This window comes from Lithobates pipiens, unplaced genomic scaffold (genome assembly GCF_037356315.1).
Source record: "Lithobates pipiens isolate NorthernLeopardFrog02 unplaced genomic scaffold, aLitPip1_a1.2 Scaffold_18, whole genome shotgun sequence".
NCBI classification, from domain to species: domain Eukaryota; kingdom Metazoa; phylum Chordata; class Amphibia; order Anura; family Ranidae; genus Lithobates; species Lithobates pipiens.
The window spans coordinates 623,090,232-623,111,193 of record NW_027507758.1 but is presented as its reverse complement, the minus strand read 5'-3'; the positions used below and the strand labels follow the sequence as shown (position 1 = coordinate 623,111,193).

Below are 20,962 nucleotides of genomic sequence, written 5' to 3'. Positions count from 1 at the left end.
AAAACTGTATTAAAACACAAATAGTAAAATCAAATATTGTTCCCAGAATCCTCCTCACATCTCTGGTCAGCACTCTGTTGTTGTAAAGCCCAACTGCAGGCTGAGATGTAATTTACAAACACAGGCCCCCCTCCCTCCCCAATTATGTAGATTAAAATCTTGTTGCAAGCATTCTGGTGTCATTACAAAATATGCAGGATCAACAAACCTGCCTTGCAATTGAGGATACCAAGGGTCGCCCCCCCATCCTAAATGCATCAGAAAAAGACATAAGAGGCGGATAGAGAGATAGGAGGAGATGTAAGATCAGTGTGATGTCATAGGATGGATTACTATACAGGATTTATATAGCACCAACAGTTTACACGGCACTTTACAACAAGAGGTCAGACATTTCAGTTACAATACAAATCAATACAGGAGGAATCAGAGGGCCCTGTTCCTTAGAGCTTATAATCTAGAAGGGAGGGTCAAGTGAAACCAAAAGGTAATAACTATGGGGGATGAGCTGATGGAGAAAATGAAAATACAGTTCTTAGGTGTGGGTAGGGTAGGCTTCTCTGAAGAGAAGGGTTTTCAGGGATCGTCTAAAAGCTAATAGAGTAGGAGATAAGCGGACAGATTGGGGTAGGGCATTCCATAGGATTGGAGAGGCTTTGGAAAAGTCCCGGAGGCGAGCATGGGAGGAGGTGACGAGGGAGCTAGAGAGCAGGAGGTCTTGAGAGGAACAAAGAGAACTAGTAGGTTGGTATTTAGAGACTAGGCTAGTGATATAGCTGGGCACTAAGTTGTGGATGGCTTTGTAAGTAGTTGTTTATATTTTGAATTTAATTTGTTGGGTGAGCAGAAGCCAGTGGAGGGATTGACAGAAAGGAGTAGCAGACACAGAGCGATTGGTAAAGTGGATAAGACTGGCAGTAGCATTCATGATGGATTGAAGGATGGATAGACTATGTAGAGGTAAGCCAATGAGAGTTGCAGTAGTCGAGGTGAGTGATGACCAACGAGTGAATTAAGAGCTTTGTGGTGTCATTGGTTAGAAAGAGGCGTGTTTGTTTTAGATGTTCCGGGGGTGGAGGCAGCAAGCTTTGGACAGTGATTGGACGTGGGGCTTATAGGAGAGTTCAGAGTCCAGGACTACACCTAGAACCTTGGCATGCGGGGATGAGCTTATAGTTGTGCCATCAATTTTGACAGAGGGATCAGGGGAAGGGGCATGTGGGGGAGAAAATGATATAAGTTCGGTATTGATAGATTGAGTTTGAGGAAGTGGTGTGACATTCAGACTGATATATCTGATAGTAAATTAGTGATACGTGAGGAGACAGAGGGAGTGAGCTGAAGGGTAGAGAAATAGATTTGGCTGTCGTCAGCGTAGAGATGGTATTGGAAGCCATGGGAGGCTATCAGCTGACCCAGGGAGGAGGTGTAGATTGAAAATAGGAGAGGTCCAAGAACAGAACCTTGGGGAACCTCAACAGAGAAAGGAAGAGGAGAGGAGGAAATAGAATTGTAAGTAACGCTAAAGGTGCAGTTGGATAGGTAGGAAGAGAACCAGCAAAGAGTACAGTCACGGAGACCAAAGGCATGGCGTTTTTTTGAGGAGGGGGTGATCAACCATATCAAAGGTAGCAGAAAGTTCCAGGAGTACAGAATAGTGTTGATTGGTTTTGGCCGTTAGTAGAACATTTGTTTCTATGGAGTGTTTAGGACGAAATCCAGACTGAAGGGGATCAAGAAAGCTATTATCAGCGAGGTGGAGACTCAGTCGGTTGTAGACCAGATGGTCAAGGAGGTGGGATAAAAAAGGGGAACAAGGAGATGGGGCGTAGGTTGTTAAGATTGGCGGAGTCCAGCGAGGGCTTTTTAAGAATGGGGTTGACAAGTGCATGTTTTTGAGAGTTGGGGAAGATGCCAGAAGAGATGGACCAACTGTAGATGTGGGTTAGAGAGTGTAGAATAGAGCCAGAGGGTAAACGTGGGGGTTTCTGAAGGTACAGGATCCAGAGGGCAGGTGGTTAGCTGGACATTAGAAAGTAGTTTAGCAACCTCGTCTATAGTGGTGGGGCTGAAAGAAAAGGGAAGTAACAATTGCACACGTGGGCATCAAGTGTAAAGCATGGAGGGTACCTGAACAGCAGAGATCAATCTTCTGTTTGAAGTGATTGGCGATCTCCTGGGCAGTGAGTGAGTTAGTGGGTGAAGGAAAAAGTAGAGAGTTGAAGGTAGAGAAGAGTTGATGGGGACGGGATGATAAGTTGTTAATGAGAGTGATAAAATAGGTCTGGTGGGCAGTGAGGAGGCTGGAATTGTATTTTTGGAGGGCAGATTTATATTGGTTGAAATCTTTCTTATGTCGCGTACACACGATCGAATTGTAGTACTAGTAATAGTACGCCGGACAATTCGATCGTGTGTGGGCTCCAGCGGACTTTTTCATCGTAAAAGTCCGGCGGACTTAGAAAGTAATTTTGACAAAAAATTTGTCCGCCGGACTTGGCTTTTAGTGGACAATCCGTTCGTCAGTGTGCATGGCTATGTTTTTTCAGAATTTTAGTGTCATCTGTTTGCAAAGGTTGAAGGGGTCGGGCCTGATTTTGTGTGTAGTAAGGGGGGCCAGTGTGTCCAGGGAGGCTAAAAGTGAAGCGTTGTAGACAGAGGTGGCTAGGTTGGTACAGGATAGGGGTGAGACTTTGTCAAAGAGGTGGTTAGTAGCAGAGTAGAGATGGGTTGAGATGTCGTAGGTTTCTACGGGTAACTGTTAGTTGAAGTCACCGAGAATGATTGTGGGGATTTCAGAAGAGAGAAAGTAGGATAGCCAGGCAGAGAAGTCATCAAGAAAGGTTGATAACGTTCCAAGGGGCCCGGCAGATCACAGCTATCCTTAGAAAAACTGAAGAGAAAAGACGAATGTAGTGTGCCTTCAAATGAGGAGAGTGACAGACAGGGAGGTGGGTAAAGTACCTGCAAGGTGCTTTGTGGTGCTAGTAGGATTCCGACACACCCCCTCCCTTGCGTCCACTGGATCTGGGCGAATGAGTCCAGAGAAGACCACCATGGGAGAGGGCAGCAGAAGACACAGTGTCGGTTTTATGAAGTCAGGTTTCGGTAACAGCAAGTAGATTAATTGGGTTTGCGATAAGGATGAGCTCAGGCGTGTTCGCATGGTGCACGTACAGAGCCGGCCAGGAAGTCGGCGCAGCGCTGCGCTAATCACAGGCACACACATTGCCCCGATGTGCGGCTGCAGAGATCGGGAAATGTTTCACCGCTTGTGATTAGCGCTGCGCCGACTTCCTGGCGGGCTCTGCACATGGACCGTGCGAACACGCCTGAGCTCATCCCTAGTTTGCGATAAAGAGATCATGGAGAGAGGTGAGTTTGTTACAGACAGAACAGGCATTCCAAAGGACACAAGAGAAAGGGAGTCTTGACTTAGGAAGAAGAGAAATGGAAACTAAATTGTGTGGATTGCAGCTGCAGCCAAAGGGTGCAAGGTAATGGGTGTATATTTGTGTATCATCATCTGCTGGAGATAAAAGACATCACAGTGACTATGGAGGAAGAGGACGGACATGACGGGGGGTTACTGGGTGTAAATAGAAAATAAGATCTTATTACCTCCTCTACTGCCACTTCCAGCAATGTCTTCTCTCTACTTCCTCCCGACTCACCTCTCACCTAGAACTTCCTTTGCCTGACATCATTTCCTGTCTGTATTCCATAGAGACTTCCTTCTGGGTAGAAGTGAGATTACCACCTTGTGGAGCTCAGAGGAACTGCAGCCCTGAGAAATATCTCGTAGTGTGCACACGGCCTTGTGCTGTGTGTTTATGAAATGTATATCCTTATAGATGAGGTCATCTCCACTCGCTCCAGGGGGATAGAGATATATGACTGCCTAGTCCAGCCTTTCTTAGTCAGGGTTCCTCCAAAGGTTTCTAGGGGTTCTCTGAGAAATGAAAGTTATCGTAAAGGCTCTTGTTTCTTAGTATTATACTTACCTGCTATGTGTAATGCTTTTGCACAGAGTGGTCTGAGCTTCTCCTAGGGTCCTGTACCGGCACTCTAGCATAGCTCCCAACTGTCCCTGATTTGGAGGGACTGTCCCTGATTTGGAGCAATGTCCCTCTGTCCTTCTTTCCTCCTCATTTTGGTCTGATCTATATAGATATATATAAAATGTACCTTCTGTCTTTCAAAAAGCGTTTCTCAGTGCTAAACATTTAATCCAAATTCTAAATTGTTGCATTTGTAAACTTTAAAAGCCAACATAAAGGAATAGTAGTAGTGGTCAAAAAAAGCCCTTAGGGATTTAATTAACCTTTTGTTTTCAGTTAAGTCTCCTTTAAGGGGGTGTGTCCTATGCCTACATAAGTTTGCTAGTAGGTGTTTCTCATTCCCATCTCAAAATATTGGGAGGTATAACTCTAAGCTCATCTTCATCTCCAAGTGCCCCCGTAGCAAGCCACTTGCTATGGGGGCAATCATGCAGGCTCGATCCCAACCTGGGCTGTGTATTTTCTATAGACCCACATAGTGCAGGTGGGCCGTGCCCCCCACTCCCTCCTCACTGAATTTATCTGAAAGCAGCAAGTGTCAATAGATCCCGCTGTTGCCTGTCAGTCCATGTGTGAAGCAGGAGGGAGGAGAGAAGGCTGCAACCAGGCACAGCACTGGATCAGTACAGGAGAGAGGTAAGTGTTTAAAGAGGGAAGGGGTACAGCAACTCCCAAAACCTTTTTTAAATTAATGCAGGGAATTAAGGTGAAAAATGTTTTATCTTCAGAACTACATTAACAATTAGCTGCGGGGTAATGAGTCTTCTCAGTATCCAAGCTGTGCCTATCAGCTGCATGGTAACGAGTTGTCTTAGACTCCTTACCTTCTCCCATCAGCTGTGGGGTAACAAGTCTTCTCAGACTCCTATCTGCTTCCATCACCTGTGGGGTAATGAGTCTTCTCAGACTCCTATCTTCTTCCATCACCTGCGGGGTAATGGATCTTCTCACTCTTATCGGCTTCCATCACCTGCGGGGTAATGGATCTTCTCACTCTTATCGGCTTCCATCACCTGCGGGGTAATGGATCTTCTTACTCTTATCGGCTTCCATCACCTGCGGGGTAACGGATCTTCTCAGACTCCTATCTGTTTCCATCAGCTTTGGGGTAACAAGTCTTCTTGGACTCCTAGATGATCCCATTAGCTGCGGGATAACAAGTCTTCTCAAACTTTTAGCCATTCCCATCAGCTGTGGGGTAACAAGTCTTCTCAGATTTCTAGCTGCTCCCATCAGCTGTGGGATAATAGGTATTCTTAGACTCCCATCTGCTCCAAACACCTGCAGGGTAATAAGTCTTCGCAGACTCCTATCTGCTTCCATCAGCTGCGGGTTACTGAGTCTTCTCGGACTCCTAGCTGCTCCCAAAAACTTTTTTAAATTAATGCAGGGAATTAAGGTGAAATTTTTTTTATCTTCAGAACTACATTAACAATTAGCTGCAGGGTAATGAGTCTTCTCAGTATCCAAGCTGTGCCTATCAGCTGCATGGTAACGAGTTGTCTCAGACTCCTTACCTTCTCCCATCAGCTGTGGGGTAACAAGTCTTCTCAGACTCCTATCTTCTTCCATCACCTGCGGGGTAACGGGTCTACTCACTCTTATCTGCTTCCATCAGCTTTGGGGTAATAAGTCTTCTTGGACCCCTAGATGATCCCATTAGCTGCGGGGTAACAAGTCTTCTCAAACTTTTAGCCATTCCCATCAGCTGTGGGTTAACAAGTCTTCTCAGACTTCTAGCTGCTTCCATTAGCTACAGGGTAACAAGTCTTCTCAGATACCTAGCTTTTCCCATCAGTTGTGGGGTAACAAGTCTTTTTAGGCTCCTAGCTATTCCCATCAGCTGCGGGATAACGAGTCTTCTCAGGCTCATAGCTCCTCCAATTAGCTGTGGGGTAACGGGTCTTCTCAATCATCTATATATGCTCTCTTCAGCTGCAGGGTAAGGAGCATTCTTCAACTATCTGCTCCCGGCTGGTGCTCTATCGGTCGAGGGGGTGGCAGATGGACATGACCAAGCCCCCCCCGGTTGCATCGGTGGTGGCTTCCCCCTCAGTCTCCACCATGTCCAGGCCCTGTCGGGCAGGCTTCCCCTGCATCTCCTTGGCCTTATGTCTCCTCCCTCCTTGTAGGCCAATAGGATGGCTTCTTCTTTCAGTCAGTCGGGTAACGGGTCTCACGACCCACTTTCTGATTGGCCGGGAGGTGAACCAGTGTGATAACAGTGAATATTCATTTGCTATTGTCACACAAAAGGGTGGACTTCAGGCGTATTGATCTACACTCCAAGCCCACTTTTTTTTTTTTAAAGCCTTTTAGAGCCTCTGGCGCTAATCATGTGCTTCAAAAAAAAAAGAAACCCTCATGCCTGTAGATTAGGGGGCCGGACACAAGGATAGGGGGGCAGAGCCGTGCGCCCCTAATGGACGAGCCGCCACTGCTTCTTACTTTTACTTGCACTCAAGCATTCTGTGAAAGGGTTTTTTCAAAGATAAACATTGTAAAACAGATTAAGGCTTTTAAATGGACTGGATCTTTTGGAATCCCCTACTTTACTCACGCGCAGAGAAGGATATCAGTAGAAGTTTAGTTTACCATGGCATCCTTGTTGCATTTGCATGAATACAAAAACCAGACAGACAATCATACCAATCCTACAACCCTTAAGACCCATACACACTACCAGTTTTTCTGCTGAGTTTTTCCTTAATCATATAATATGAGGTCAAACCTTTTGGAGTTTCAATTTGTATGCAATCAGGCAGGCCCTTGCACTACATGGTTTTGGTAAATCTGAAGGAAAAACTCAGCAGAAAAACTGATAGTGTGTATGGGGCTTTAGAGGCTTGGATTCACAAATTTCATGACAATATGGAAGATGCCACTTCAGTATGAGCAACCCGGTACAGGCCTTACACCAAGTGGTTGCTGCTGCCCACTTATTCATGCACAGCTGCATACCTGAACAAATGCGGTTGTTGGTGCCAAGAAGGCCATCTAAGTTCCCATGGCCAGTGATGACTTGTCTTCAACATTACCTGTTAATCTGTATACAGCATCTCCTGTTTGACTTCCTGATACTGACCTGGCTTGTCCCAAACTGCTTCTGCTTATCCACCTGGACCCAACGACCTTTGTCTGAACCATGATCACACTTCTGCCTGCTCCTCCAACTTTAGATCTCCTCATTTGATACCAACCCCGAAATCTCATCTCTGCATCTGATCCACCTGACAATGGCTGACCCAGCTCCCCCAACACCTGAACGAGTCCTAAGCCCTGCATCTCTTCCTCTACACACCTGCTTGTAGCTTCACTGTCTACACACCTGCCTGCTTGCCCCCCCTCTGCAGATCCTGTTTCTTCTAGACATGTGCAATTCATTTAGTTCCGAAATAGTTTAACGAATTTTGACAAAAATTGGAAAATTCAAATTTGGAAATTCGGAAGTTAAAAATTTTGAAAATTCGAAATTCCATAAATTTGAAAATTCAAAAATGTGGAAGTTTAAAGATCCAAAAATAAGAATGAAAATCTGAAAATTCAAAAGAATGAAAATCTGAAAACCTGAAAATCTAAAATAACTACTAATAAAAATAAATATTAAATTATAGGCATTGGAATTTCCTTTCAAATTTGTCTGTTAAGCCCCATACACACTATCAGTTTTTCTGGTGAGTTTCTCCTTCAGATTTACCAAAACCACGTAATGCAAGGGCCTGCCTGGTTGCATACGCATTGAAACTCTGAAGGTTTGCCCTCATATTATATGGTTTTGGTAAATCTGAAGAAAAAACTCAGCAGAAAAACTGATAGTGTGTACGGGGCTTTAGTGAACGTAACAAGTATGAATTTATACGAAGTTACGAATTATCTGAAATAACAAATGCCGTATCTAAACAAATGGAACGTAATGATCTAATAATAGTAAATAACAATAAAACCTTTTTTTTAATTATTATTTATTATTAATTAGTTCCATTCCATTTATTTAAATGTGGCATTCATTATTTTGGATAATTCATAACTTCAGATAAATTTGTATTCGTTACGTTCACAAACAGCCAAATTTGAAAGGAAATCCCAATACCTGTAATTTAATTATTATTAAATTATTTATTTAAATGTATTATTTATTAATAATTAGCTATTAATAATTAGTTATCATTTATAATTTTACTGATTTTCTTTCTTTTTTTCAGATTTTTGAATTTCAGAATTTGAAAATCGGAAATGTGAAAATTCTAAATTCAAAAATTAGAAAATTTGAAAATCCGAATTTTCGGATCTATGAATTCCGAATTAAGCAAAGAAATGAATGGAACGAAAACAAAAATTAACAATTTTTTGTCAGTGCACATGTTTAGTTTCTTCCATCATGGCTGTTGCATTGTTCCAGACTGCTACACCAGTGTTTGGTCTCCTGCCTGTCATCTTCCCCCGGGGAGTCCACGCATCATAGAACCATCTAGTGGCTTCCAACCCTTGGCATCACCATCCAGTCAATCAATGAGCCACCCTATCAGGGGCCCTGGGCTGGAAGTGTATGGATGGCCACCCTTGTCTAGTGAGGCTCCTCTGACATGTACAGTATGTAACAGCAACTCCCAAATCCAGAGTGTGAAAAAAGGCAGCAACAAACTACCCAGCATCGACTCTCCTCAGATGTTGGGAAGGTCATTCATGTCTCGTCAGGCTCCCCTGTCATGTATGTGACAGCTAGAATAGTCTCTTTAAGCCAAGTTGGCCCAAACTATCACAAACAGGTGCTCTTGCTGGGCGCGCTGTATTACCAGTATACAGAGCAGCCTTCTGGAAGTAGTTTGAGGACTTCCCATCCCACTCCAACATAGGTTGGACTTGAGTCTTTTTTTGACCCCACCTACTATGTAACTCCTGGAGCAAAATAGAGTCAGGTCAAGCACTGCTCAGCCATTCACAGGAAGCCTTGTATGCTATAAATGAATACAAAGCTCCCTCTGGTTGGCTGAGCCAGAGATCATAATGTCATCCGCCTGCCTCAGTCAATCAGCTTTATTTTCATTCATAGAATACAAAGCTTCTCCTGAATGGCTGAGCAACGTCAGACTCTATTTTGTTGCAGGAGTAGGGCAGGAAGTATTGTGTTTTTATGAATGTAAGTTTTTTTTTGTATGAAAAAAAATCAAATTAAGTGTTATTATATTCGCCTTTTCCGACCAAAAGCTCTCATCAGACTTTTGCTGGTGGAATTTCTGATTGTGTGTACGGGGCATTATACAATATCCTCCTTTAACTGTTCAAAGAGCCACGTACATTTACTGTGGCACGGCGGCCCTTTAGCGCAAAATTAAGTACCTGTGATCATCTTGTTTGGCTCAGGGGCACGCACCACCGGAGCCCCACTCCCGCTGTGACTGGACACAGTGGGAGCCAATCCGCAGGGCCACTTTGGCCACCGGGAACTCGACGATCGTTCATAGAGAGGCAAAACAGCGATCTCCCTATGTAAACAAGGCAGACCACTGTTCTGCCAGAAAGGAAAAATGGAGATCTCATGTTTCTGCTAAGCAGAAACATGGATCTGTTTTCTTTTAGTCAAAGGACTCAACCCTATAATTAGAAAGCACCCATTTTTATTTTTTTGGGGGGGGGGGGTTTGTTTTAGGTTTTTTTTCTTACTTTAAAACAAAAAGAGAACTGATGTGTCCATCTGAGTAAGCCGAGGCTCACTATTTTTTCATCTCCTTAGTTATTGAGAGGAAAAAATGGTGTAGGCCTTAGCGATATTTAGTATTTTGGTTACTTGCGTTATAATACCGTGTTGTTTTAAAATATTTTTTGTATTAGGTGAATGTGACACTTAATTTGCCGTATTTGATGGATACTTGGTTCTTTTGTATAAATAAAGAATTTGAGAAAAGAAAGCACCCATAGGGAACACACTTAACCCTTTGATTGCCTCTGATGTTAATCTCTTCCCTGCCAGTGTCATTTATAGTGTGACAGTGCATTTTTTTAAAACCGATTATTGTATTGGTGTCACTGGTCCCCCAAAAAGTGTCACTTATGCCCCGTACACGCGGTCAGATTTTCCGACGGAAAATGTTCAATGGGAGCTTTTTGTTGGAAATTCTGACCATGTGTAGGCTCCAGCGAACATTTTCTATCGGAATTTCCGACACACAAAACTTGAGATCTGAATCTCAAATTTTCCGATAACAAAATCCGTTGTCAGAAATTCCAATAGTGTGTACACAATTCCTACACACAAAGTTCCATGCATGCTCGGACTCAAGCAGAAGGAGCCGCACTGGCTATTGAACTTCATTTTTCTCGGCTTGTTGTACGTGTTATACGTCACCGTGTTCTCGAAGTTCGCAATTTCCGACCAACTTTGTGTGACCGTGTGTATGCAAGACAAGTATGAGCCAACATCCGTCAGAAAAAAATCAATGAATTTTGTTGCCGGAATGTCCGATCAATGTCCAATCGTCTGTATGGGGCATAAGTGTCCAATCTGTCTGCTGCAATGTCGCAGTCCTGCTAAAAATTGCTCACCGCCATTACTGGTAAAAAATATTTAAAAATAAATAAAAAGTCCCTAAATCTTTCCCATAGTTTGTAGACGCCATAACTTTTGCGCAAACCAATCAATATACGCTTATTGGTATTTTTTTCTACCAAAAACATGTATCTGAATACATATTGGCCTAAATTTATAAAGAAATTCGATTTTTTTTTAACTTTTTTTTATTGGATGTTTTATAGCAGAAAGTAAAAAAATAATTTTTAAAATCGTTGATTTTTTTTTGTTTATAGCGCTAAAAATAAAAACTGCAGAAGGGATCAAATACCACAGAAAGAAAGCTGTATTTGTGGGGGAAAAAAAGGACACCAAAAATATGCTGAAGAATACTAAACTGAGAAAAAAAAAATGTTTTTGTTTTTTAAAAATTGGAATATTTATTATAGCAAAAAGTAAAAAATTGCGTTTTTTTTTTTCAAACTTGTCACTCTTCTTTTGTTTATAGCGCAAAAAAAAACGCAGAGATGATCAAATACCACCAAAAGAAAGCTCATTTTTCCCCCCACAAGTGGACATCAATTTTATTTGGGTACAGCGTCGCACGACCGCACAATTGTCAGTTAAATTAACGCAGGCCTGGTCATTAAGGGGGAGTAAATCCTTCCGGAGCTGAAGTGGTTAAAGCTTCAGCTGAAGATCAAGGGAGATCAGGCTACACTGCTAGACTCAACCAGCAGCAACATGCCCTCCTCTCTCTTAGCAGAGAAAGACAGACAGAACTTTGATGTCTTTAGTGACTTTGGTGTTTCATACATAATAAAGAACAGAGGAGCGCTCAGCCATGCAGTTTTCTGAGGTGCATATCAAGGTGTGCTTCTCCCCTAGTGTGAGATCTCTGATGTATGGAAAATTATGATTCATATAGAAGATGTTGTGTTACTCTATGTGATTTATTATTGCTCTGTGTCTTCAAGCTCTGTTCCCTTCTGTCTATATGAACTCTTCCCCCCCCACCGTAGTTCTGTATATTCCCCACCCCCTTCCTGTCTCTGATTTATTTGCACAGTATAACCCATGCTGTAACATCTTTCCATGTGGCTTACAACACCAATGTTTTTCTACCTATGAATATCCATCATTAAACGGAACATTTGAAAGGATTCATCCTCTGTCTCTCCATACAGTGAGTTTATTCATTGAGTTAAGCTGTCTGAATTGATGCAATGGATAAATAAAACACCAGGTCATGTAAGCACTATATGAAGCTAGAGATAAAGTTTATGGCCTTGTAGTTGAGTCAGAACAGAAGACATTTCCCACACTCCGGACACTAATACACCTCAAAGGTTTTGTGGGTTCCTTGAATTTTGGCAAGGCGAGACTTCAGTGAAAAATATTTTGCGCACTCAGGGCAGGAATATGGCTTCTCCTCTTTGTGAGACCTCCGATGTATAATAAAGGTCTGATTGCTGTGGAAAACAGTTCTTGCACTCAAGGAAGGAATACGGCTTCTCTCTAGTGTGAGATATTTGTTGTTGGACAGTTCTAATTGCTGAGGATAACATTTGTAATACGCGGGATTGAAAAATAGCTTTTCAGTGTGTGTGACACATTTGATGTTCAGTGAGTTGAGACATCCATGAAAAACATTTTCCGCACTCAAGACAGGAATATGGCTTCTCCCCCGTGTGAAACCTTTGATGTGCATTAAGATTGGACTTCTGTGAAAAGCATTTCCCGCACTCGGCACAGAAATACGGCTTCTCCCCCGTGTGAGATCTTTGATGTTTAACGAGTTCTGAGTTTTGCTTAAAACATTTCCCGCACGTGGCGCAGGAATACGGTTTCTCGCCCGTGTGCAATCTCTGATGTTTGGTAAGACTAGTCTTTTCAGAAAAACACCTCCCGCACATTAGGCAGGAATACGGCTTCTCCCCAGTGTGAATTCTTTGATGTATAACGAGGCCCGTTTTCTGTGAGAAACTTTTCCAGCACTCAGGGCAGGCATACGGCTTCTCGCCCGAGTGCAATCTCTGATGTCTGGAGAGACTGCCCCTCTGTGAAAAACATTTCCCGCACTCAGAGCAAGAATATGGGCTCTCCCCCGTGTGAGATCTTTGGTGTGAAGCAAGGTGTGATTTCTGTGTATAACATTTCCCACAGTAAGTGCAAGGATACAGATTCTCCCCTGTGTGTATTTTTTTATGTCTGGTAAGACAGGACTTCTGTGAATAACATTTCCCACACTCGGGGCAGGAAAATTTCCCAGCCCCCTGAATTCTGGCACCATCCCTCACAGTACGAGGTTGCTCAGGGTTAGAGGGATTTGATGGTCTAGCCACACTGTGAAGTCCTCCATCCATAGCTGATCTCGTTGTCTTTTCTCCTGCACAATCTCTTGTGATGTCCTCATCTTCTATTTTACACCCTGGAGATAAAGTGAGATGATCCGTTGAGGGTTTCTTGATGGCATGTCCTGGAAAAATATAAAACCACGATCAATAGATATGGTACGGTTAATCCACTTACATCAAGACTGCATCTGGTTCAGGTGGATTTAAGTGAATAAATTATTTCTATGGATGTCCAAATCAGCTGAGCATCTTCCATTCTTTGGTAAAAGGGCCTTTGGCCCCCCACCCAGATCACTTCTACATTTACACAGCCTTCTCTGAAGAGGAACCAATGGGAACTGGGATGTGCATGCTTCTTACATAGCCACAATCCTAGGCACTGGGTCATGTGATCTCTGATAAACCAGTTGTTTAAAGTTCAGACTTGAAGACCCTTTAGCATAGAACAATTGGCCATAGTCTTCCGCTTCCATAGTTGCCAACATTGGAAAAAAAAAATTATAGAGACACTTTTTTTGTCTGTAGGTGGTGTCTTATTATAATTAGGGGGCGGGGCATTTGTCTGTAGGTGTGATGTAGCGAGAAAGAAAACTGCGGCACATAAAGCATGCCGCTGCAAAAATGGGTGTGGTTTAAGGCAAATATTGGGTGTGACATAAAGGGCATGGCTCAAAGGGGGTGTGGTTAGAGTCTGACATGAACGAGGGGTGGAGGGAGAAAGCGACAGGAAGAGAGAAAAGGAAGGAAAGAAAAAGGTATGGAAGGACAGCAGGCCCAGATCCTACACCCAGAAATATGTGTATTTCAGAAAGTTTAACAATCAGCAAATAAAGATACTCCAAACACCTGATGTTGGCGCTTCAATCATCCCTGCACAGTGGTTGTTATGGTGTCAGGATGATTAAAGCCCATTATTACATTGTAATATAAAATGAAATAGTTCAACTCACCATAATGTAGAAACAGTGGGAGCCCTGAATGTGTCACTTGCCACTTTGCCTGCCACCAGATGCCATCAGGTGTCCCCAGCAGAGTTCCTCCTTACATCAGGCTTTCCCAGTGGAGTCTCTCCTTACATCAAGTATCCCCCAGTGGGACCCCCCCTTACATCAGCTATCCCCCAGTGGCACCCCCTTTACATCAGGTATCCCAGCAGCGGATTTTCTGCCGCCATTACAGAAATCCAGAAGTTACAGGCCAAGGGGATTTTTTTTTACCAAAAATATGTAGAAGAATATATATCGGCCTAAACTGAGGAAGAAATTTGTTTTTTTCCTATATTTTTGGGGGATATTTATTATAGAAAAAAGTTAAAAATATTGCTTTTTTTTCAAAATAAGACCTAGCGTGATTGTCGGTGATGGCTGCAATATAAGCCCTACCCCCCCAAAAAGCCCTACCCCGAAAATAAGACCTACAAAATAAGATCTACAAGGACTTTAACTAGGGCTTATTTGGGGGGGAAGGGATTATATTGCAGCCATCACCGCCAACACGCTAGGTCTTATTTTTGGGGAAACAGGGTAGGAGTGAAGCACGACCTAATACTGTCCCCCAGTGTCATGTCAGTACAGTTTAAATTTGGCTGATATCACTCATCTTCTGCAAACGTTGAACTGATCAATGTGCAGTAAAGCAGAGATAACAGAAGAATATATTTTGGCTCACCTGTGCTGATCTCTGTAGGAGTGTCCTCCTCTACAAATGTCCCTGTTATTCCATCCTCCTCCATAGACTGCTGATCATCCCTCAAATACCTCTCTTCTTCTTCTTCTTCATCTTCAACTTTTATGTTCATCAGATCTTCACCCTAAACCAACAGAATGGCAGAAAATAACATCTGTAACATAGAAGTATTTATGATGTGAGATCACAGAGAGAATATCATCTTGTAGAGTCCACACATCGTCTCCACATGTCAGAGTGTTCAATCACTTTATGTTCCAGACCCTCAACTCCACCCACCTGATGATGGTGGGGGATGGTGTGACCTTCCTGTGTGGAATCCCGGGAATACAGAGGACGGGGACATCTCTCTGGTGGGTTCCCATTACTGGATCCATCTGTAGGAAACACACAAACTGACTGAATACATTGTTTCTATGTGTTTATCAGATGATGGGGGATCTAGGTGGAGCCTCCGTACTGCTCTCTCCTTTACAATAAAGTCTCCTCTTACCCGGTGATGTGAGGGGCGGCTGATTGTCCATCATGACGTCCTTGTAGAGATCCTTGTGTCCTTCTAAATACTCCCACTCCTCCATGGAGAAATAGACAGTGACATCCTGACACCTTATAGGAACCTGACACCCACAATGATACAGTCACCATCCAGACACATCCCTTGTCTGTTACTGGATAATGTCCCAGAATTCCCGGCACCGCTCACCTCTCCTGTCAGCAGCTCCATCATCTTCTTGGTGACTTCTAGAATCTTCTCCATGTTGTGTCTCTCAGGTTTTAGGGATTCACATGGAGGCACTGTGATGGTCATATGATCACCTGACTTCACAGGAGGAAATCTCTGTATTAAAAAAAAAACAGTAATATCATGTGACCTCCCAGAATCCTCCTCACCTCTCCGGTCAGGTCTGTGTTTTATTAATAGAGATAAGAGTGATGTCATGTGACCTCCCAAAATCCTCCTCACCTCTCCGGTCAGGTCTGTGTTTTATTAACCACTTCAGCCCCGGACCAATAAACAGCCTAAGGACCAGAGGTCTTTTTACAATTTCGCACTGCACTGCTTTAACTGGTAATTGCGCGGTCATGCAATGTTGTACCCAAACGAAATTTGTGTCCTTTTCTTCCCACAAATAGAGCTTTCTTTTGGTGGTATTTGATTGCCTCTGCGATTTTTATTTTTTGCGATATAAATGGAAAAAGAACGAAAATTTTGAGAAAAAAATGATATTTTCTACTTTTTGTTATAAGAAAAATCGAATAAACTCAATTTTAGTCATACGTTTAGGGCAAAATTTATTCAGCCACATGTCTTTAGTAAAAAAAATGTCAATAAGCGTATATTTATTGGTTTGCGCAAAAGTTATAGCGTCTACAAACTAGAGTACATTTTCTGGAATTTACACAGCTTTTAATTTATGACTGCCTATCTCATTTCTTGAGGTGCTAAAATGGCAGGGCAGTGCAACCCCCCCCCCCCCCAAATGACCCCATTTTGGAAAGTAGACACCCCAAGGAAGTTGTGGAGAGGCATGTTGAGCCCATTGAATATTTTTTTTTTGTCCCAAGTGATTGAATAATGACAAAAAAAAAAGAAAAAAAAAGTTTACAAAATGATATGTCACTAAATGATATATTGTTCACACATGCCATAGTTATATGTGGAATTGCACCCCAAAATATATTCTGCTGCTTCTCCTGAGTACGGGGATACCACATATGTGGGACTTTTTGGGAGTCTAGCTGCGTACGGCACCCCGAAATCCAATCACTGCCTTCAGGATTTCTAAGGGTGCAAATTTTTGATTTCACTCCTCACTACCTATCACAGTTTCGAAGGCCATAAAATGCCAAAATTACACAAAACCCCCCCCCAAATGATCCAATTTTGGAAAGTAGACACCCCAAGGAAGTTGTGGAGAGGCATGTTGAGCCCATTGAATATTTTTTATTTTTTTGTCCCAAGTGATTGAATAATGACACAAAAAAAAAAAAAAAGTTGTCACTAAATGATATATTGCTCACACATGCCATAGTTATATGTGGAATTGCACCCCAAAATATATTCTGCTGCTTCTCCTGAGTACGAGGATACCACATATGTGGGACTTTTTGGGAGTCTAGCTGCGTACGGCACCCCAAAATCCAATCACTGCCTTCAGGATTTCTAAGGGTGCAAATTTTTGATTTCACTCCTCACTAGCTATCACAGTTTCGAAGGCCATAAAATGCCAAAATAGCACAAACCCCCCCCCCCCCCCCAATGACCCCATTTTGGAAAGTAGACACCCCAAGCTATTTACTGAGAGGCATGTTGAGTCCATGAAATATTTTATATTTTGCCACAAGTTGCAGGAATTTTACAATTTTTTTTTTTTTTGCACAAAGTTGTCACTAAATTATATATTGCTCACACATGCTATGGGCATAAGTCAAATTACACCCCAAAATAAATTCTGCTGCTTCTACTACCATTATTGGGTATTATATGGGGGTACCTAGCGCTATAAAAACCTGGCGGTGAACCTAAAAAAATAACTAGCTACCTAGCGGCACTAATGCAGCGATCAGAAAAACGATTGCTTAGTGACACTGGCAAAAGGGGGTGAAAGGGGGGAATCGGGGGGGGTTTGTGTACCTATGTGTACCTATGTGTTAGAGTAGTGTTTTGGTGCACTTACTTTCTGTCTTCTCCTCGTAGTCCAGTCAAAAAGATCGCCCCGAGGAGAATGACATCACTTCCTCCTTCCTGTGTATACAATACACAGTGGGAGGAAGCTTCTCATTGGCCAGGAGCGATCGAGAGGCGGTGGCCAGAAACCAACGGCCATCCCCTCATCACGGATCGCTCCTGCAGCGAACCGGACCACCGTATCCAGCGGGAGGGGGTCCGATCGGACCCCCCACCCGCTGGAAGGCAGGCACGTACATGTACGTGCTTGTGCCTGCCTGTGCCATTGTAATAACGTACATTGGCAATACGGCGGTCCTTAAGTGGTTAATAGAGATAAGAGTGATATCATGTGACCTCCCAGAAACCTCCTCACCTCTCCGGTCAGGTCTGTGTTTTATTAGTAGAGATGAGAGTGATGTCATGTGACCTCCCAGAATCCTCCTCACCTCTCCGGTCAGCAGGTAGATGATCTCCAGGGCGAGGTTTAGTATCTTCTCAGTCATGTGACTCCGGTCCTCCTCCATCCTCATTGATGTGGTCTATGTGGGTAACTCTGTAAATGGATAGTGGAGAATTATCTGAATGGTTGTACAATATTAGGATGAGGATATAAGGGGTTATTAGGAGGGCTGCCCCCAGTAATAAGTGGCACATGTAGATTGGGTTATAGTTTGCCAAGTTTCTTGCCCCAAGCAAACCTGTTATATTTTGTCCTATGTCCCCGATCAGAAATTACACTTCCTGTCTTGTCTCTGGACAATTTTTGCTAAGTTTTAGATCTTCAGACAAGGAATGATCAATAGGATCTTTAATTGTTACCTTTTAGAGGGTACTAGAGGAGCTATTGTCAGCTGTGGGTAACACAGTATAAATACAGTAGGGGAGGGTCCTCTTCATGCTACTTAAAGCTGTAAATGGTGTTAAGGGGCCAGCACCGTTTTTAGGGCAAACATCAGCAGCAGTAAACCTAAGCAATGCCCCCCAGGATACATCACCAAACACCACTGACGCTCTCTCCCACCCCCAAAGGGTACCGGTGCCCTTCTCTCCCCCTACAAAGCACCAGATTCTCCAGCAGAGTACCTGAGCCCCAATGACCCCCTCACCTTTATGGAACATAATTAAAAATAACCACATACTGCAAAAAAAAAAAGTCCTTTGTTGAAAAAAATCCAAGCTCAGTCATGTCATCCAGAGATGTAGATCCACGTCAATCGTGAGTGCCATCTGAAAACAACCATGCAGGTGCTGCCTTGCCGCTACTCCTTTCACAAATGACAGATCCATGTCTAGCTTTTGTATGTAAGCAAGACAGTGGTGGTCCCGGGCGGCATCACTGCAAAAATTTGGTAATGATTATATTTGGTCAGGGATATCACTCCAGATACCCACCTTCATCAGCAGAGGACGGACATGACGGGGGTGGATTACTGGGTGTAAATAGAAAATAAGATCTTATTACCTCCTCTACTGCCACTTCCAGCAATGTCTTCTCTCTACTTCCTCCTGACTCACCTCTCACCTGCACCTTCCTATTCATCCCTGACATTACTTCCTGTCTGTATTTCATAGAGACTTCCTGTCTGGGTAGAAGTGAGATTGCCACCTTGTGGAGCTCCGATGAACCGCAGCCTCGAGAAACACCTCATAGTGTGAACAAGACCTTGTGCATACCTCCCAACTTTTTGAGATGGGAATGAGGGACACCTATCAGCAAATGTATGCAGGCATAGGACACACCCCTTGCCACGCCCCTTAAAGTATATTTGTCCAAAAAACAAGATTGGTTAAAGAGGAAATAAACCCTGATGGGTTTACGTCCTCTTTGTCTCCCTGCAAAGGTAAAGCAAAATGGGCTTACCTGACACAGGAGCCAGCGATGTCACCGCTGTCCCCTGTAGCACGAAGCGTCCATCTTCTTCCGGGTATCGCTGCTCCGGCGCTGTGAGTGGCCGGAGCAGCGATGGCCTCACTCCTATGCATGCGCACGGGAGCCACCACTAATGGCATATCACCGTTAGCAGCGGCATGCTCAGTGCGCCTGCGCGCCGCTGTCTACGGCGCATGCACCGTAGACAGCGGTGCCTGTCTTTTTTCAAATATCTCCTAAACCGTGTAGGTTTAGGAGATATTTCATGGGCCTACAGGTAAGCCTTAATCTAGGCTTACCTGTAGGTCAAAGTGGTCTGTAAGGGTTTACAACCACTTTAAACCCACAAGTGCTTTTTTTTTTTACCACTACTATTACTTTATACTGACTTTTGGAATTTACAAATGCAGCAATTTAGAAATCAGATGAAAGGTTTAGCACTGGGAAACACTTTTTAATCGATTAAAAAAAAAAAGTGTATTTTATATACAACTCTATAGATCCGACCAAAAAGAGGGACACATGAGGAGGACAGAGGGATATTGCTCCAAATCAGGGACAGTCCCTCGAAATCAGGGACAGTTGGGAGCTATGCCTTGTGCTATGTGTGTACTGTATGTACTATATATTCTTATAGATATATACATGTCAACTTCCCCAAGAAACTATGGAGACACTCAGTTTTGAAGGTTCTCATCTGAGTATCCCGGCAATTAAGACAAATCTCCCAGGATCGCCCAAAGATTCTCAGGTAGGGTTACCTTCTGGCTAGTAACAGCAATTCCTTCATATAAAACATTTACAGATTTGCGTGGCTTAGTGGTTAACACATTTGCCTTGCAGGCCCAGGGTTGTTGGTTCAAAACCCAGCCAGGACACCATCTGCATGGATTTTGCATGTTCTCTCTGTGCTTGTGTGGGTTTCCTCCTACACTCCAAAGACGTCTGGTTGGTTAACTGGCTCCTGTCTTAATGGGGTTCTTATGTATGTAGCGGCTGGTTTTCTTGGGCTTACCATTTATCTCCTCCACCTTGTTAATCGTCGTTTTTGTCTAGGGGTTCCCGAGGTTGATAGCACAATAACTGCAGAGACCGACACTTGAATTCCTTTAGGAATTTTTATTTTGCATAAAACGTTGAACAGAAACACAGTCTCTCAGTCAGGAATAGAGAGTATAGGTATGGAAGCTCAGGCACTTTGGAAACTGCTGACACTTAATGTCTCTCTCCAGGCAATCCAGGGAATAGCCACTCGCAACTGGATATTTCCACTGCCTGATAAATCCTGGTTTAGGGATTTAGCAGCCGACAAATTACTCAAACTTAGCAAAGTCTCTGCCACAGACTTGGTTGCAATCTTTAGTTGAACACAAAAAATCTCTCACAGGAACTTAGTTGTAACAGAAGGATGAAAATAGGAACTTTCTTACAGTACCAGTATCTTGCAGGCGATACCGTAAGAAATGCGGATTCAATTAGTGTCCATACAGCTCAACATCCAGGCTCTTACCGAGCAGCCAGCCTCACGCGTGGCCGTCATCCGAAGAGTCCTCCCCTGGTTGCATGACGAATTGCTGGGCCTCTCCAAAACCCAAGATGGCACCCGACCACCTTAGAATCCTCCTTCTAGTTACTTTGCCTTGGACTAGCCAGTTCTGAGACTCGGAAACAGATGGATCTGCACCCCAGGCCATGAGGGCCCCTGGGGGCTGGACAGGAGGACCAGGACCATGGAGTCAGAACATACTTCTGGACCGGAAACCAGAACCACGTGACTTCAGCACCTTAAGTACCCTCTCCCGAAATACAGTG

At 43.5% G+C, this 20,962-nt stretch overlaps 1 protein-coding gene across 2 annotated transcripts; it reads right to left on the bottom strand.

The window, feature by feature from the left end:
• Positions 1-11,738: 11,738 nt before the first annotated feature.
• On the bottom strand, positions 11,739-18,808 carry LOC143989478 (gastrula zinc finger protein XlCGF66.1-like). 2 transcript variants are annotated; one of them, XM_077489619.1, is made up of 7 exons: positions 18,743-18,808; positions 17,727-17,833; positions 15,313-15,447; positions 15,103-15,226; positions 14,889-14,986; positions 14,592-14,733; positions 11,739-13,045 (listed from the first exon to the last, which is right to left on the bottom strand). In XM_077489619.1, exons 2-7 carry the CDS (start codon positions 17,808-17,810, stop codon positions 12,165-12,167), a joined length of 1,464 nt encoding a protein of 487 aa, XP_077345745.1. In that variant the 5' UTR covers positions 17,811-17,833; positions 18,743-18,808; the 3' UTR covers positions 11,739-12,164. The 2 variants fall into 2 exon arrangements, with proteins under 2 accessions (XP_077345745.1, XP_077345746.1); XM_077489620.1 differs by lacking the exons at positions 14,889-14,986; positions 15,103-15,226.
• Between the last annotated feature and the right edge of the window lie 2,154 nt (positions 18,809-20,962).

Bases quoted from the DNA above. Each gene is read 5' to 3' on its own strand.
- LOC143989478 (XM_077489619.1), bottom strand. From the start codon at position 17,810: ATGAGGATGGAGGAGGACCGGAGTCACATGACTGAGAAGATACTAAAC. The intron at 15,448-17,726 runs GTGAGGAGGATT...TTTTTAATACAG, and splicing joins TCTACCTGCTGACCGGAGAG to AGATTTCCTCCTGTGAAGTC. The intron at 14,987-15,102 runs GTAAGAGGAGAC...TGTTTCCTACAG, and splicing joins GCCGCCCCTCACATCACCGG to ATGGATCCAGTAATGGGAAC.